This window comes from Salmo salar, chromosome ssa16 (assembly GCF_905237065.1).
Source record: "Salmo salar chromosome ssa16, Ssal_v3.1, whole genome shotgun sequence".
Taxonomy (NCBI): Eukaryota; Metazoa; Chordata; class Actinopteri; order Salmoniformes; family Salmonidae; genus Salmo; species Salmo salar.
Genome location: NC_059457.1, coordinates 72,526,826 through 72,545,472, shown reverse-complemented (window position 1 = coordinate 72,545,472; position 18,647 = coordinate 72,526,826). Strand labels below are relative to the sequence as shown.

At 43.5% G+C, this 18,647-nt stretch overlaps 1 protein-coding gene and 1 long non-coding RNA gene across 2 annotated transcripts; both read right to left on the bottom strand.

The window, feature by feature from the left end:
• Positions 1-31: 31 nt before the first annotated feature.
• LOC106574497 (phospholipid phosphatase 2) lies at positions 32-16,682 on the bottom strand. Its single transcript, XM_014150409.2, has 7 exons — positions 16,218-16,682; positions 5,758-5,909; positions 5,573-5,659; positions 5,267-5,442; positions 5,130-5,187; positions 4,869-5,045; positions 32-2,851 (listed from the first exon to the last, which is right to left on the bottom strand). The coding sequence occupies exons 1-7, from the start codon at positions 16,282-16,284 to the stop codon at positions 2,696-2,698; spliced, it is 873 nt and encodes a 290-aa protein (XP_014005884.1). The 5' UTR covers positions 16,285-16,682; the 3' UTR covers positions 32-2,695.
• LOC123727870 (uncharacterized) lies at positions 11,409-13,131 on the bottom strand. The gene is made up of 2 exons (XR_006759817.1): positions 11,687-13,131; positions 11,409-11,515 (listed from the first exon to the last, which is right to left on the bottom strand). It is a non-coding gene; the product is annotated as an uncharacterized lncRNA (long non-coding RNA).
• Positions 16,683-18,647: the final 1,965 nt, after the last annotated feature.

Below are 18,647 nucleotides of genomic sequence, written 5' to 3'. Positions count from 1 at the left end.
TCAATCATTGACACTGATGATTGTCAACATCAACATTTCAAAGGCAGCACATGGCATCATGATCTTACAGGACCTGTGTTGCCATGCGAGCAGGCAGGTTATACACAGCTTTATATATAATAAACTGGAATACCTAATACAAGTTGCGTCAATTACATTTAAAAAACATTACAGTAGGCTAGTAGTGGTATTACATTCTTAGAGATATGACAGAAATAAACAGAAAGTAATTATCTATGCAAAACTGTTTTACATTCCATATACTGTACATGCATGTCTTCTACAGACATGCTAGGTATCAGTAGACCTAACATTGAACTTCACAGACCATTGGTCTTCCTCCCTTCCTGGAGAACTACAGGATGAGCACACTAACCCACCCGATTCAGCTAATCAAGGTCTTAACAACTAGTTAAATCAGGTAGGTTGGTGGTGGGCAGGAACAAAGGCCTGCAGCCCACTAGCTCCCCAGCATGAGGCTTGGAGACCGCTGTCTTGATGGATGAAGTGTGAGAGGGTTAGCTCCAGTGTAGGTAACAAAGGGATCAAAGCATTACAAACACACAAAAAAATTTTTTACAAATACAAACTAGACTAGAGGGTGGGTTAAAAAAGAACTACAGGACACTCAAAGAAACTACACATCCCAAGAAGACAACCTGGTTGATGCTGCTGCACAGGAAATATAAATGAATCATAAAATAAAAAAGTTGTTTCAGTGTTTCCTGTTAGCATAATTGAAATCTAGGGAATTACACTATTATTTCTCTCTGCTAAAACTGTCTCATCCTCCATACTTTTAGTACATTGTATTAAAATAAAATACAAAGTTAAATGCATGTGCATGTGAGTGGTTATACACATCTTCTCATATATACACCAGTGGCGGCTGGTGGGAGAAGCTATCGGAGGACAGGGTCATTGTAATACTGGACTGGAATAAACAGAGTCAAACATGTGGTGTCCATATGCTTGGAGGTGTTTGATACCGTTCCATTTATTCCAGTCCAGCCAATACAATGAGCCTACACTGATATACACACTTCTCTCACACAAACAGCCCCACGGCAGGGGCGTAGGCATGGGTGGGCCCCACTGGGATCAAAAACCTATATTCTTTCTAGATATCATTTTTTTTTTAAATTACTGCTATTTCCTTGTCAGTGTTCCAAATGGGACATTATTTGTAGAGACCGACCGATAAACCGGTTGACCGATATTATCGGCCGATATTAGCCTTTCACAGAAATATTTTTTATCTGCCTTTATTCCACAGATAAAGTGCCCATATTATATACATAGAATAAACAAATACGTCTGCTCCATTTTCAGTGGTTGCCTAAAGAGGGCACTCTACCAGCTGCTCATTGAACATCATTCAGCCCTAGTCCACAATGTGAGAGAAAGTAGACATGGTTAGTTTGACGGTGAGTAGCTTGCCACAGCCAGCATAAGTAAATAATTAAAAGTACACTTCACCAAGGAAGCAGCCCTGTCCTCATCACATTCTCACTTTGTTAACGTTAGCTGGCCAGCTAGGCAGCAAGGTAGTTAGCTTAGCTATTTGCCAGCAAGGTAGTAAACTTAGCTAGCTAGCTAGCAATCTGTGCTACGTATGTGCCAACACTGGACTGGCGCCAAAGTGAACACTCGTCCTTGATACAAAAAGAAGACCGATACTGTCAGGGCCTATTATGTTAGCTAGTGGGCTAATTTAGTTAGTTTTCTGAAATATGCAATCTGCAAAAAACAAGACAGTTGGCGCAGGTCTATCATTCAGGCCATCTGCTTGCATTCATTATGAGATAAGTAGCTAATGTTAACTAGCTCGCGAAATTAGAACGTGTGACAAAAACCAGTGCAGCAAGAATTTGCATGCATAAATATTTTCAGTCATCAGCGCATGCCATTTGCAGTTGAAATGTATAGCCAATACATTTTATATTGAATAACAGTGTTATGTAAATATGGTTTCTGTAAGAAAACATTGTCGTAATGAACAGCTAGCTTGTGCTCGTCATAACGTACTCTCATTGCAAGGTTGACCATAAAGTGTTTGTTTACATGACCACCCTTATGGTGGTTTAGCACAAATACTTTTTCATACCTCTTTTCCACTGCCATAGACATTTTTAAGTTGCACCTAAGAAGGTCAACTAAACAAGCTTTGTATTCACTGTCGTATTTATAGAGAATATAACTGCTTTTTGGTGGATCTCCTGTAAACCACAATTAAAATGTCCTTAAATAATGTTAACTATAATATTTAGTTAAGAAATAATCATTTAGAGTATCTGTTGATCCTTCATTCAACCTCTAAAAAAACCAATATATCGGCAGATATGTCAGTAATCTGTGACTTTTCACTCCCTCAAAATCGGTATCGGACCCAAAAATCCAATACGGGTCGGGCTCTAATTTTTTGTCGTCTTTTTACCTAAACATGCAAACATCATCAGATAGAATTCATAGACGGCTATAAAACTGTACATTTCTCTCTTGGCCACATGGCAACACTGCAGGAAGTTATCTCCTTTCCCCAACAACAAAACATTTTAATAAAAATAAAAAAATTGCCCACCCATATTTCTACAGGCCCACCCACCAACAAATTCCTGTCTACCCCACGGTTGCCGTGATTGTTGTGTAGAGGTTGTTGTGTAGTTGCAGTGGTAGTGTAGTTGTTAGTCTGTGTTCAGGCTGTAGTAGTTGTGTAGTTGTAGTGGTTGTTGTGTAGTTGTGTGTCTGGGTTCAGGCCAGGTTTGGCCTCTAGGTGTTCGTCTTCAGCCGTTTCTGATCGTGGGCAGCGAGGAGGGGGCCGGAGCTTAAAAAAATCAGAGAAGTAGCAAACCTGAGAGAAAAGGATAGTTTAAAGTCAGTAGTGCTGAGCGATTAGTGCCTTTTGAGGTCGGTTCTGTTTCAGGTCGATTATGAAAAAATAATTACATAAAATCATCCCAGCAATCCTTTAAATCATACCATGTCCTGGCATGGTGCAAACTGCATGAGTTGTTCAGACGAGGGGGATTCCTTTCCCCTAAAACCCCTTTATGGAACAATAGATGGATCCCTATGTTTTTCCAGAATAGTAACTTTAGACCATGGTCTGATAAGGGGATCACTCTTCTGGAACACTGTTATGAGGAGGGAGTTGTTATGTATTTTGATCAGCTGAAACAGAAATACCACTTGCCTAACAGGGACTTCTTTAGCTACCTACAGCTACGAAACTTTATTAGAGTGACTCTGAAGGGACAATGGAACCTACCTAAGATTTCACCTATTGAACAATGGAACCTACCTAAGATGTCACCTATTGAACAACTCTGCCATGCAGCCCAACCACTATTCAGGACCATTTCCCGTGTTTACGATGCTCTTATGTCAGGACTAACACTGCCTGAGCTAGACAAACCCCGACTTAGATGGGGAAAAGATCTGGGTATTGATCTTGATGAGGGTCTACGGAGTGACCTATGCAGCGATGGTGTTACATCCACATTGAACTCCAGATAGACTGATCCAGTTTAATTTCCTCCATCAGCTCTATATCAGCCCATCTAGACTCCACAAGTTCAACCCTGATATCTCCTCCCTATGTTTTAGATGTGGCTCAGATGAAGGAACATTCCTCCATTCCACTTGGCAGTGTTCAAAACTACACGGTTTCTGGCAGGGGGTATGCGATACCATATCCTCAATCCACGGGGTTGCATTCCCTTTAGACCCGGAGGTCTGTCTACTGGGTAACTATACTAACACCAATCTTAGGCAAAGCCATACTATAAAGCTAACAGAAATATTGCTAGCGATTGCCAAGAAATGGAAATCGGATTCCTCCCTGCCAGTTGCAATGTGGCTATCGGAAGTTAATAGTTGTATCCAACTGGAGAAAATCACTTACTGCCTGAGGAATAAGTTAAAGACATTTTACAGAATTTGGCAACCTTTTATTGACTATATGGAGAATCTCCCCCCACATCACATTGATTGAATCTCTATACAATCCTTATATAATGTTTCACACGTAATTTATAATATGTAGCTTACGGCAGGTGACCATATGATCCAATGTCTCATTATTATTATTTTACTCTTTATTATACGTTTGTATATATAATTATTATTATTTTAAAAAATTTGTTAGGCTCGTCTGTTACTTTGTCCTATTGTTGTCTAATATCTTTTCACTTTTGTTTTGAATGTTCTTAATTGGAAAATGCAAAAATAAAATAATTATTTTTACTATTTAAAAAAAATATATATATATGTTTTAGATTTTGGTCACTATTTTTTTTAAACAGTAAATGCATTGTGGGTTAAATGCTGTAACACAGAATAAAACAATAAAGGTCCCATGAGGGTAGTGACTGCCCATTACTGCTCATCACTTATTAGCCATAATTTATTCACATTACTTTAATAAAATATCTCGGTTGTTGTGTATATTACATTTGTTTTATTTGATTACTTTATTATTTTATTCCAAGTCATCATCTCATCTCTTATAGAGCTGCTGCCTACGGTTTCTGACAAAATCACTGTTTAGTAGTTCATCAAAGTAAAGAAGGCACATTTTTTATGACTGCTGAATACCAACTATCAATCACTTAGATCATGTATTTTCTGGAAACTACAACTCCCTACTACGTCGCACAGTTCGGGCTTGATCTGATTTATCTCTAGAGAAACTGTGCAATGTGCACATTGACCTCACAGAAAAAAAAAACCTGAAATGGAATTAAAATAATTAAACTGACATCGGTCAATTAGTTGTTCCAAAACCAAAGAATAACAGACATTTCGGTTTAATTGTTCAGCACATGTACAAACACACACCTCCTACAACCCCCTACACACACACTCACATTGAGCACAGCGATGAGAGTTCCCTGCAGCAGTCCCACCAGTACGTCGCTCCAGTGGTGTTTGTAGTCGCTAACCCGTGTGTATCCAACGTACAGCGCAAACGACACGAGGAAGAACTGCACTGTGGGTCTGACCAGACGAGTCCACTTCCCCTGCATACGTGCTTGCACATACAACTACACACGCACACACACACACACACACACACATTAATCGTCATCTCACGTGTGTATGAAACTCACACAAATAAAAACACTCACCGCTAGAAACAGCATGCTGTACATCCCGAAGGCAGAGTGTCCGGAGTAAAACGACAATCTGGAACACAGAAGAGAGAAACATGTTGACATTGCATCACATAGCAAGAGAAGAAAGACGGACAGAAAGATACACCCACCTGGACTCTGTGACGTTTCGAGGGTTGCCAGTACAGTTGAGTTGCAGCATGTACCCAGAACACACCGTGGGATTACACACAGACAGGAAGTTAGGGCGTGGCCTGCCGATGGTGAACTTGGCCAGGTCAGTCAGGGATTGGCTCACAGCTGCTCCAAACAGGAAGGTCCCCACCACCTAGTAGAGGCACAGCACAGGCCAATTTAACCACTTTCCCGAACCAATGAAATTGGGAAGAGGCAGCTAGCCAATCCGAGCTAAGACCACATATTGTCAGCCCAAAACTATGGCCTGTGTTCCAACTGACCTTGTAGAGAGCTGACATGTACTGGTTAAAGTTAGAGTTGGAGTGGAGACGCTTGGAGTACACCAGGTACGCTTCTCCTGTAGTTATCTATGGAGAGAGAGGCAAACTCATAGCATTAGCAGAGGTCAACTCGTACCATAGCGTGCCATTTTGTACATAACCATCAAGTTGTTCATCAAACTTACTATGACTATGGAGGAGGTGATGGTGACTGCAGCCATTGCCCTGTGGGAGATGGTGTCTCTTCTGTAAGGATATCTGATGCTCTCGTCGTCACAGTAGATACCCCTCTGGTACGGGCTGAACATTAACGTCAAGACCGCTGACGGAAGGGCCGCTGGGAAGGAGGGAGAGAGAGGAGGGGTGTCAGAGTGGGTCAAAGGAGACAGTATCAACACGGTGCTGAACTTGTCTCCGTATAGGCCTAGGTGAGATTGACGTTCAAGAAGCAGCTCAACAGGCTCTGATAGACATGTTTACATCTATCAGCTAGACAGGAACTGTGAAAAAAACATGGGCACGTGAAGGCACATCTAGGCACTTATTGGTCAGCAATATATCAGTGACCTCCGTCCCCTGGGGAGGAAGCTGCTAGCTAACACCACAGACACACATGCCCTCCAAAGTATAGTATAGTATAGTATGACGATGCCTAGAAACTGCTTCTCCAATAGAAATCCCCAATCACGCTTGTAGGCGATGTCATGGCAACGTTGGCTAGCTAAGCTGAGAAACTTCATCGGGTCTAACGGACGTCTCGCTCCGAACTGCGCATGAGCAGGCCGTCAAATCAAAAGGCCCTTCTTAGATATAAAGTTATTTTACACCAAAATGAAAACATGTCAGTTTGTCACTTTCACACAAGGTTGGATTAACATGTTCAGCTACTTAAGACATCTAGGTCGATTTAGTGAACATTAGCAGCAAAGGAAGAACTTCTCACTTCTCCCATTGACTTCCCAAACCCCTGTCTGGTCTGTCGAGTCTGCTTCACGAAGCGTTCCTGGAAGTTTTGCGTCGTTGGGCCTCTGGGTTTAGATACTCTGTGTGCACTCTGATGGTCATGCCCGCACACACACATCCATCACCATAAATATGCCTAACAGCGTAACAGCCTTAAACTTTCACCACTGAGCCCTGCTGACAAGGGCATGGGAGCCAACTACCGGACGGGACACACACATGCGCGTGCACGCGCACACCGCACACACACACACAGAGAGAATGGGACATTCATTGTGTATTTAATTATACAAAGTTACCATGAGAAATTCCCTTAAACTGATCTCTCACGGAAGAGACCATGGACTTTTTCTTTTAACCTTTCTCCTCTCTTTCCCGCACTCAAACCTCTCTCCCCCCTGCTCTCACCCTCTCTTTCTTTCACTCCCTCTCTCACTCCCCATAGTTCAGTGACTCACAGACCAGAGCAGAGAGACTGGCACCAGGATAGACTATAAAACTGTCTCAACTGACAACACAATGGTGTGCAAACACACACACTCAAATCTGACAGGACAATGGTTTTACACACCCTGATGATTTTTTTTCCTGTTTTCATGAACCCTGTCACTAGACAACATGCTCCCCTAATGCAAACGGAACTTCCACCAGTCATATACTGAACAAAAACATAAAACTCAACATGCAACAATTTCAAAGATTTTACTGAGTAACAGTTCATAGAAGGAAACCAGTCAATTGAAATAAATTCATAAGGCTCTAATCTATGGATATCACATAACTGAGCAAGGGAACAGCCATGGGAGGGCATAGGCCCACCCACTTGGGAGCCAGGCCCTTCCAATCAGAATTAGTCTCCCCCACAAAAGGGCTTTATTACAGACAGAAATACAGCTGCTCGGTCATGGAAACCCATTTCAGGAAGCTTCCGATAAACAGTTCTTGTTCTGACGTTGCTTCCACAGGCAGTTTGGAACTCGGTAGTGAGTGTTGCAACCAAAGACAGGCAATTTTTTTTACACGCTTCAGCACTCGGCAGTCCCGTTATGTGTGCTTTGTGTGGCCTACCACTTTGCAGCTGAGCCTTTGTTGCTCCCAGACGTTTCCACTTCACAATAACAGCACTTACAGAAATTTGACAAACTGACTTTTTGGAAAGGTGGCGTCCTATGACAGTGCCACATTGAAAGTCACTGAGCTCTTCAGTAAGGCCATTGTACTGCCAATGTTTGTCTATGGGTATAATAAAGTGCATTCGAAAATCATTCAGACCCCTTGGCTTTTCCCACAGTTACATTACAGCCGTATTCTAAAATGGATTTCTAAAATGGATTAAAAAAAATGTTTTTCCTCATCAATCTACACACAATACCCCATGAAAGCATGAAACAGGCAATAATAATTTTTTGCAAATGTATTAAATATAAAAAACTGAAATATCACATTTACATAAGTATTCAGACCCATTACTCAGTACTTAGTTGAAGCACCTTTGGCAGCGATAGGAGCCTCAAGTCTTCTTGGGTATGACGCTACAAGCTTGGCACCTGTATTTGGGGAGTTTCTCACATTCTTCTCTGCAGATCCTCTCAAGCTCTATCAGGTTGGATGGGGAGTGTTGCTGCACAGATATTTTCAGTTCTCTTCAGGGATGTTCGATCGGGTTCAAGTCAGGGCCACTCAAGGACATTCAGGGACTTGTCCTGAAGCCACTCCTGCGTTGTCTTGGTTGTGTGCTTAGGGTCGTTGTCTTGTTGGAAGGTGAACCTTCACCCGAGTCTGAGCACTCTGGAGCAGGTTTTCATCAAGCATCTCTCTGTCCTATGCTCCATTCAACTTTCCCTCGATCCTGACTAGTCTACCAGTCCCTGCCCCTGAAAAACATCCTCACAGCATGATGCTGCCACCACCATGCTTCACCATAGGGATGGTGCCAGGTTTCCTCCAGACGTGACACTTGGCATTCAGACCAATGTGTTCAATCTTGGTTTCATCAGACCAGAGATTCTGACTCCAAGTGGGCTGTCATGTGCCTTTCACTGAGGAGTGGCTTCCGTCTGGCCACTCTACCATAAAGGCCTGAGTGCTGTAGAGATGGTTGTTCTTCTGGAAGGTTCTCCCATCTCCACAGAGGAACTCTAGAGCTCTGTCAGAGTGACTATCGGGTTCTTGGTCACCTCCCTCACCAAGGCCCTTCTCCCCTGATTCATTGGTTTGGCCGGGCGTCCAGCTCTAGGAAGAGTCTTGGTGGATCCAAACTTCTTCCATTTAAGAATGATGGAGGCCGCTGTGTTCTTGGGGACCTTCAATGCTGCAGACATTTTTTGGTACCCTTCCCTAGATCTGTGCCTCGACACAATCCTGTCTTGGAACTCTATGGACAATTCCTTCGACCTCGTGGCCTGATTTTTTTCTGACATGCCGTGGGACCTTATATAGACAGGTGTGTGCCTTTGCAAATCATGTCCAATGAAATGAATTTGACACAGGTGAACTCCAATCAAGTTGTAGAAACATCTCAAGGATGATCAACGGAAACAGGATGCGCCTGAGCTCAATTTCAAGTTTCATAGTGAAGGGTCTGAATACTTATGTAAATAAGGTGTTTATTTTTATTACATTTGCAAAAAATTCAAAAAACCTGTTTTTGCTTTGTCATTTTGGTTATGGTGTGTAGGTTGATAAGGAAAAACATTACATGTAATCAATTTTAGAATAAGGCTGTAACATAACAAAAATGTGGAAAAAGGGAAGGGGTCTGAATACTTTCTGTATTATGCAGACCTAGCTTGTCGCCTGCATTCCTGCCTTTGGGACAACGACTCAAATTGTTTGGAAGGAGACATGAGCAACTCGTCATTATATACAGATCTCTGGTTTCATCCACTTGCGAATTAGAAAGGGAAACTGGCGGGTGCACATTGCACTGTTCAGATTCTGGCTTCCCCTAAAGTAAATTGATGTTTTGCCAAAATTATAATTACTCCTGTCTAAATAAAATCATTGAAAATACTTTACCAGACAGCTTGACTTAGCTGATCATTAACTTATTTTTTTAAACAACAGTGTATTGTTTCACATCACAAGTGCATAGGCCCATGCCTATTTCGGAAGCAAGCAATTTGGGCAGCGCGTGTGGCAATAGGCTTAGCGTAAAGCATCTATAATGTGTCTTGAGTATAATTTCAAATGTTGAGACAAGAAAAGGGTGTGTTGCGGAGATATGGGCGTCTTTCTCCAGAATGCATGCAATCAGCTCTCCAGAATTGTGTGAATTGTTTGCCCTTCGATTGTTTACTTGTATCAATTCCCCATTACATATATAACCACTAGGCCTAGTAACTGTACCATTAATCCCCGTCATTTGTTTACATTAATTTATGTTAACGCATGTATTAGTCATTTACCACTCATTCTCCGAGTGGAAACGTTGTTTGCAGAGTTCACAACCTGCTACACTTGTGAGAAACAAGTTTTGGTTTATTTGATAACCATAATTTAAGTGTTTTAAAAAAAAATGTAATTGTCTTTTGTTTTGAGTGCTCTGTGAGTATTGCTGATTTTCTGTCCTGATAATGTTGAGTGAGCATGCACGCCTGAGCACACCAACATGCTGAGTTGATACAATGTTACAATTCATTACACTTTGCGCAAATCAAGACAGATAGGCACAGCCAGAAGAGAACTGGCCACACCTCAGAGCCTGGTTCCTCGCTACGTTTCTTCCTAGGTTCTGGCCTTTGTAGGGAGTTTTTCCTAGCCACCGTGCTTCTACATCTGCATTGCTTGCTGTTTGGGGTTTTAGGCTGGGTTTCTGTATAGCACTTTGTGACATCGGCTGATGTAAAAATGGCTTTATAAATACATTTGACTGACTGATTGAAAGGGAAGCAGACAGGCAGAGTAGAGATTAATGCAATTGAAATAACCTGACTTTTCACCAGGATATTTTCTACTGTTTTTGTCAGATTTAGGCTTATGTATTTTACTTAGTTGATGATGGAAGTTATAGGTGCTCCCGAGTGGCGCAGTGGTCTAAGTCACTGCATCTCAGGAGGCAGTACCTGGTTCGAATCATGGCTGCATCACATCCGGCCGTTATTGGGCGTCACATAGGGCCCAGCATCGTCCTGGGTAGGCCTCGTTGTAAATAGGAATTTGTTCTTAAATGACTTGCCTAGTTAAATAAGTCTACTGCAGCATTGGCCTATAGGTTCTCTCTTAGTTCCATGCGCTCATTTCTTCCAATGGATCACGGTGTAGGCTGTGTCCATATGGCAAAGGCTGGTGCTCTTGCATTAGTTTAATTTTAACTTCTAGATTTGTATTATTTAAATTAAGATTAACCATGTGACAATAATTTTGAGAAACGAAAAACGTTATTATTGAAATGAAACTGTTCCACGAAAATGTACACAGTATTAAAATAATCAAAACTGGTAGAAATGGTAGGATAACATGTAAGCTTCCCCAAACTTGAAACTCACAAGCTGTCTTTATCATAACACCCATTAACAAAATGTGTGAAGGTGCAAGTGCTTGCACACTGGAGGTCCCGTGAAAAAAACGGGCCCGCCTATAAAAATCAAATGCCAGTCCAACTGATTCGTTCTGGCGCCCGCCCTGCTCACATTGTCACTCATCAGCGGCTTATGAACAGCGTGACTATTTTGTCAACCTCAATTCCGCTAGGTCACTCAGCCACTTTGAAGTTTACTAACTAGTATTTACTTTGAAGTCATGATGACTTTGTAGGGTTCTAGGATAACAGTTAGATAAGACAGCTCTCTGGAGAGTAGTGGTTAGGGTGAGGATGAAGTGCGCATGTGTGTAGCACTCTGCTGCAGTGTCAGAGAAATAAACACACGTAGAATTGTAGTCATCTCCAGTTTTATTCCAGTAAGGTTTCTGCTACAGTGTTATTGTAGCCAAGGGTTGAGTTGAACCAAGATTGTTCCTCTCTCCAGAGAGTGGGCTGAGCTGGATTTGATAAAACAAGGAAGGAGAAAGGGGAGTGTGTGAATAAATAGATGAAAGATTGAAAACCAACACTATTAAGATAACGTGGTAACAGTGAATCTGGAACTGATTTTTAACCATTCAACCCTGCTGAATGGCATATATTTTAACAGAACTGGTGACAACCCGTACCTGGGATCCAGTGGTACTGGAGATGTTTTAATGAACCCAAAGGAAAACTGATTCAAGCATTCTCTTCGGAAGAGGTGAGTTTGTAGCACACATCTTGACCTTCCTCAGCGATGTAGGAAGAACAGCGATGTTGCACAGACTCAGAGGGCTGTGCATGGGCAGATACAGGAAGCAGAGTCCATAGTCCGTCTTCTTTAACCCCCCGCAGTTATCTTGGCCGAGGGGGTCGGTCTTCAGTAACAGAATGGGCAGCGCGGTCAGAGAGAAAGAAGAAGAGGGGATAACATTGTTTCACATTCTCATCTGGCTAGATAGAAAGTTCCAGATGACTCCCAGAGAAAACAAACATGGAGGAATGTCTGGTGAGATATGACACATGATCAACTTCCTCCTGACCTCTGACCTCACAGGAAGGAGGAACCTAAGAAGTGTTCCTGTTATTCTCCAGACTAGACGCCAAAAAACGTACACAACTCCACTGTCCTACAACACACACACACACACACACACACACAAATTGATCAAATCTAGACAATAGAGAGATTCCAATAGGGAGACAGAGCAGGAAGAGGATCAGTACTCTATGGCTGTAGTAATCCCGCAGTACTGTCAGAATCCTGGTTATTTTCCACACAGGAAAAGTCAATAACCCCCCTCTCTCTCACACACACATAGTTGGCACAGAGAGATGGTGTGTGTGAGAGAGAGAGTCAGTTAAACAGCAGCAGAGTATCTTCTAACTCTAGTTGTGCGCGAAACCCAGAAAATCTAACTGATAACAAACTAAGACAACAACAGTTGGTATCAGTCTATAGTTCGATGCAGATGCTCTTCTAACCCCAAGTCACATAAATAACAGTAAGAACTTAGAGCAACTGCAGCTGTCTTAGGTCTCATGTTCACTTCCAGAGAAAGTTTGATGACCCAAGGTTTTTAAAGGACTGTGACCCCCCCCCCCCCATCACAGCAAACTTCTGGGAAGAAAGTGAAAAACATTGACACAATGTGAAACTATATTAATTTTGATTCCTTAGAACGACCCTTAGAATGAACATGATCATTGTCTGCCAATCCGATTCTTCCAGAGGGTCTTACAACAGCAATCTGTCCCATTCACACAATCACCAGTCAGTATTGAACGATCTAAAGGTCCAAATTAAATGATGGATACGTTAGGCCCTTTTGTTATGCATATAGCAGCAGATTGCTTGGTTTGGGTGGCATTTGGTTGGTATTTTTGTTAAAAGAGTGTGTTGCAGAAATAACTCAATGTGCCTCTGGGTGTGTGTGTGTGTGTGTGTGTGTGTGTGTGTGTGTGTGTATAAAGTTTCTTTGTCTGCAGTGATAACAAGGCAAAGGAGAGGAGACAAGAGTTAAACAGAGAGAAAGAGGATAGAGAGAGGGAGAGAAAGAGGGATGGGAGAATGAGAGAGGGAGTAAAAGAGGGATGGGAGAATGAGAGAGGGAGAGAAAGAGGGATGGGAGAATGAGAGAGGGAGAGAAAGAGGGATGGGAGAATGAGAGAGGGAGAGAAAGGGGGATGGGAGAAAGAGAGGGAGAGAAAGGGGGATGGGAGAATGAGAGAGGGAGAGAAAGGGGGATGGGAGAATGAGAGAGGGAGAGAAAGAGGGATGGGAGAATGAGAGAGGGAGAGAAAGAGGGATGGGAGAATGAGAGAGGGAGAGAAAGAGGGATGGGAGAATGAGAGAGGGAGAGAAAGAGGGATGGGAGAATGAGAGAGGGAGAGAAAGAGGGATGGGAGAATGAGCGAGGGAGAGAAAGAGGGATGGGAGAATGAGCGAGGGAGAGAAAGAGGGATGGGAGAATGAGAGAGGGAGAGAAAGAGGGATGGGAGAATGAGAGAGGGAGAGAAAGAGGGATGGGAGAATGAGAGGGAGAGAAAGAGGGATGGGAGAATGAGAGAGGGAGAGAAAGAGGGATGGGAGAATGAGAGAGGGAGAGAAAGAGGGATGGGAGAATGAGAGAGGGAGAGAAAGAGGGATGGGAGAATGAGAGAGGGAGAGAAAGAGGGATGGGAGAATGAGAGAGGGAGAGAAAGAGGGATGGGAGAATGAGAGAGGGAGAGAAAGAGGGATGGGAGAATGAGAGAGGGAGAGAAAGAGGGATGGGAGAATGAGAGAGGGAGTAAAAGAGGGATGGGAGAATGAGAGAGGGAGAGAAAGAGGGTTGGGAGAATGAGAGAGGGAGAGAAAGAGGGATGGGAGAATGAGAGAGGGAGAGAAAGAGGGTTGGGAGAATGAGAGAGGGAGAGAAAGAGGGATGGGAGAATGAGAGAGGGAGAGAAAGAGGGATGGGAGAATGAGAAAGGGAGAGAAAGAGGGTTGGGAGAATGAGAGAGGGAGAGAAAGAGGGATGGGAGAATGAGAGAGGGAGAGAAAGAGGGATGGGAGAATGAGAGGGAGAGAAAGAGGGTTGGGAGAATGAGAGAGGGAGAGAAAGAGGGATGGGAGAATGAGAGAGGGAGAGAAAGAGGGATGGGAGAATGAGAGAGGGAGAGAAAGAGGGATGGGAGAATGAGAGAGGGAGAGAAAGAGGGATGGGAGAATGAGAGAGGGAGAGAAAGAGGGATGGGAGAATGAGCGAGGGAGAGAAAGAGGGATGGGAGAATGAGCGAGGGAGAGAAAGAGGGATGGGAGAATGAGAGAGGGAGAGAAAGAAAGAGGATTGAGGAAAAGCTTTGTCAGATCAGATCCAGTTTGTCGACTCAGCACATTCCTACTATATTAATGACACAGTGAGGAAGCTGGGCTATGGCCTACGAACACACACACGCTAACAAAACACACAAGTATGCACACGCACACCAACAAAAACACAACCCTGTATCACTCTTATCTGAACTGGGAATAAAAAAAATCCCAATCGTTTTCTTGTCACTAATTGTAGACTGATTACTGCTACCCCCAGAGACCACTATCGAGAGAGAGAGAGAGAGAGAGAGAGAGAGAGAGGCAGGAGAGATGAAAGAAAAATAAGCAACCGGAGAGATTGAGGGAGGAAATATTGAAAGAAGAAAAGAGAAAGAGTGATTTACTGTCGTCAGACCCCAGGCCCAGACACACAGGCCTCTGACTCTGTCAACAAACATGGTTACTGTCGTCAGACCCCAGGCCCAGACACACAGGCCTCTGAGTCTGTCAACAAACATGGTTACTTTCATCGTTGTTTAAATGTATTTTTTTAAACCTTTATTTAACTAGGCAAGTCAGTTAAATATTTACAATGACTGCCAACCCCTAACCCGGACGACGCTGGGACAATTGTGTGCCGCCCTATGGGACTCCCAATCACGGCCAGTTGTGATACAGCCTGGAATCGATCCCAGGGTCTGTAGTGACGCCTCTAGCACTGAGAATCAGTGCCTTAGACCGCTGCGCCACTCGGGAATGTCAGACCCCAGGTCCAGACACACAGCCCTCTGAGACTGTCAACAAACATGGTTATGCCACGAGGTGATGTCGTCTGTTAACAAGGACCAGCTTAACTGTTAAACAACCCTACTCTCTCACTCACTAAATACCATGAGAGAAAGAGAGCAAGGGAGTGGGGGAGGAAGACCAAGAGTGGGGGATAGGGGGAAGAAAGAAAGGGATGAAGAAGGAAAGATGGGAGATAGAGGGGGAAGGAGACTGTCCACCCAAATGTCTATTCTAAACCCCAGATCCTGTAGTATTGAGAGTCCAGTACAAGTCCGAACATGCAAACCCCGGCTCCACACACACACACACACACACACACACACACACACACACACACACACACACACACACACACACACACACACACACACACACACACACACACAGGAAACAATAGGGAAAAGCCCAACAAGCAGGACACTTTCCATGGAAGACCAGTCAGAAGAACAGGTGTTCTGTTACGCATGCGCGTGCACACACACACACACCATTTTTAAATGGTCATCATAAATTAATTGTAACTGGGAAATTGTGAACTTAAAATCATAGTAAATGTGAATTGGCATTTTGTGTTACTAACCCATGATGACTGATGACTATCATACAATCTACAGTATTTGAATCAATACAGATCAATGTTACACCACTCCACCAGGCACTGTGACCACCTGTAATGTGCTGACAGACAATGACAGAATCCATTAAACAAGATATAACATGAGCTATGCTGACTCTCTTCCTATTACAATACTATTGCGTTGTGTCTGTCTGTGTGTGTGTAACACAAAACACATGTTCTTATGACTGGCCTTTAATGGAAAGTGTCCGGCATGCTGGGCTTTGGCCTGTGGCGTGTGTGTAGCCTGCCTAAACATTGTTTACAAAGTCCCCCACCATCCCAGTCTTATCCAGCATTTACCCAATAAACAACTATACATAAACAAATATTTTATTGATTTATCGGTGGAGGGTGCTACCCTATTGCATTGCGCATGTATAGACGGCAGAGAGCGCGAGTTGTCTCCTTGGGTATGTCAACAAAGAATGTTATATCAGCCATATTGTTGGAGAGAGAGAAATAGGGCACTTACCGACAACCACACAGAAAACATCAACTAGAATCAGCATATTTTTCTTGTGAACTGGTAGTTCCGTCATCTTCACACTTCTACTTTCTCAGAAGAAGAATTATCAAAACTGCATACACGTTATTGGGAGAAGTTCAGTTGCAGAGGTAAGAGAAAAATAGTGTGAACAATCAGATGTGCTTGTTCTTCCGGATTTCGCTCCCGTAGCCTACCTGGCCTACCTGTTTAAGCCTACGCTCTATAGGTGAGTCGGGGAAAGACGCAACTGTAGTATACACCACACAAACAGAGTGTCCTGCGCTGTCAACACACGGACATGTGTGGGTCGCGCATTGTCCAAACGCAAGCGGAGATAACGGAAGAAAAAAAATTCTGAAATCGTTTTCTTTACGGAAAGTTGAGAATGGGCTACTTTTTCCAACTAAAGGCGTGTGTGCGTTTACACTCTCCACTCCCCAGAGCTGACGTCAGAACTCTTGTGAAAAGAAAAGTGAACCAGCCCGCAGGGTGGAGTCAGAGGATGAAGAGATAAAGCGGTGTTGCAGCAACATCCAGAAAAAAAAGAGAAAAGATGCAAGGTAATTGAGATGGGTCATGGAAGATGTAGGTTTTCTGATAATATATAAATAAACGACTTTTACCCCCCACACCCATATCAATCAATCACATTTATTTATAAAGCCCTTTTTACATCAGCCAATGTCACAAAGTGCTATACAGAAACCCAGCCTAAAACCCCAAACAGCAAGCAGTGCAGATGTAGAAGCACGGTGGCTAGGAAAAACTCCCTAGAAAGGCCAGCACCTAGGAAGAAACCTAGAGAGGAACCAGGCTCTGAGGGGTGGCTGGTCCTCTTCTGGCTGTGCAGGGTGGAGATTATAACAGTACATGGCCAAGATGTTCAAACGTTCATAGATGACCAGCAGGGTCAAACTATAATAATCACAGTGGTTGTAGAGGGTGCAGCAGGTCAGCACCTCAGGAATAAATGTCAGTTGGCTTTTCATAGCCGATGATTCAGAGTTAGAGACAGCAGGTGCGGTAGAAAGAGAGAGTTGAAAACAGCAGGTCTGGGACAAGGTAGCACGTCCGGTGAACAGGTCAGGGTTCCATAGCCGCAGGCAGAACAGTTGAAACTGGAGCAGCAGCACGACCAGGTGTACTGGGGACAGCAAGGAGTCATCAGGCCAAGTAGTCCTAAGGCATGGTCCTAGGGCTCAGGTCCTCCGAAAGAAGAGAGAAAGAGAGACAGAGAGAGAATTAGACAATTAGAGGGAGCATACTTAAATTCACACAGGACACCGGATAAGACAAGAGAAATACTTCAGATTTAACAGACTGACCCTAGCCCCAGGACACATAAACTATTGCAGCATAAATTAGTCATCGTTTTTGTTGCCTCAGGGCAACGCTGTGCCATAAAGGTAGGCTAAAACACAAAGGAAAATCAGATACAGAACATGTATTAAGTGAAATATAGGAGAAACAAGCACTCTTTTCCTAAGAAAATACAAGTTGGCCATAACCTAGTATTTCACTGCCTATCCAACCAGATTCTGGGGTGCATTCTTCTTCACTGTCACTGTCCTCAAGCTGACTGTCCTCACTATCAGACGGTATGATCCAACTGATCCATTAGGCTCCCTTTGCTCATCAAATGTCCCTGTGTCCATTGCCTGTAAACGTCAGTGGTTATGTTGGAAAAAACATTGACCAAGGCCATCATTTTACATCAAATTACATGTCTTTCATTGAGCATGATATTGCAATGAAAAGTAGCCGAACTGCAAAGTAAAAGATGGAAAAATTCAACTTAAAAACGGAAAGCATAGAAATATTGCACATAGAACAGATATACCGCTTCTTAGACTTGCTTTCAATGAGAATGGCAGATCTATAACTCATATTTCTATGTGCATTTTGTTGGGTTGCCCAAAAAGTTACGTTGCAGCTTTAAACATGCAAAAGAATGAAATGTATCTGGGCCTCCCGAGTGGCGCAGTGGTCTAAGGTACTGCATCGCAGTGCTAGCTGTGCCACTAGAGATTCTGGGTTTGAGTCTAGGCTCTGTCAGGAGCCGGCCACGACCGGTAAACCCATGGGGCGGCGCACAATTGGCCCAGTGTCGTCTGGGCTAGGGGAGGGTTTGGCCGGCAGGGATGTCCTTCTCCCATCGTGCACTATCGACTCCTTTGGCGGCCGGGCACAGTGCATGCTGACATGGTTGCCAGATTTACAGTGTTTCCTCTGACACATTGGTGTGGCTGGCTTCTGGGTTAAGTGGGCATTGTGTCAAGAAGCAGTGCAGCCTAGTTGGGTTGTGTTTTGGAGGACTCTCGACCTTTGCCTCTCCTGAGTTTGTATGGGAGTTGTAGCGACAAGACAAGACTGTAACTACCAATTGGATACCATGAAACTGGGAGAAAAAGGGCT

Excerpts from the sequence above, each read along its gene's own strand:
- LOC106574497 (XM_014150409.2), bottom strand. The coding sequence starts at position 16,284 with ATGACGGAACTACCAGTTCACAAGAAAAATATGCTGATTCTAGTTGAT. Across the intron at positions 5,910-16,217 it reads TGTTTTCTGTGTGGTTGTCG|CGGCCCTTCCGTCAGCGGTC; the intron begins GTAAGTGCCCTA and ends CCTCCTTCCCAG. Across the intron at positions 5,188-5,266 it reads CGAAACGTCACAGAGTCCAG|ATTGTCGTTTTACTCCGGAC; the intron begins GTGGGTGTATCT and ends TCTGTGTTCCAG.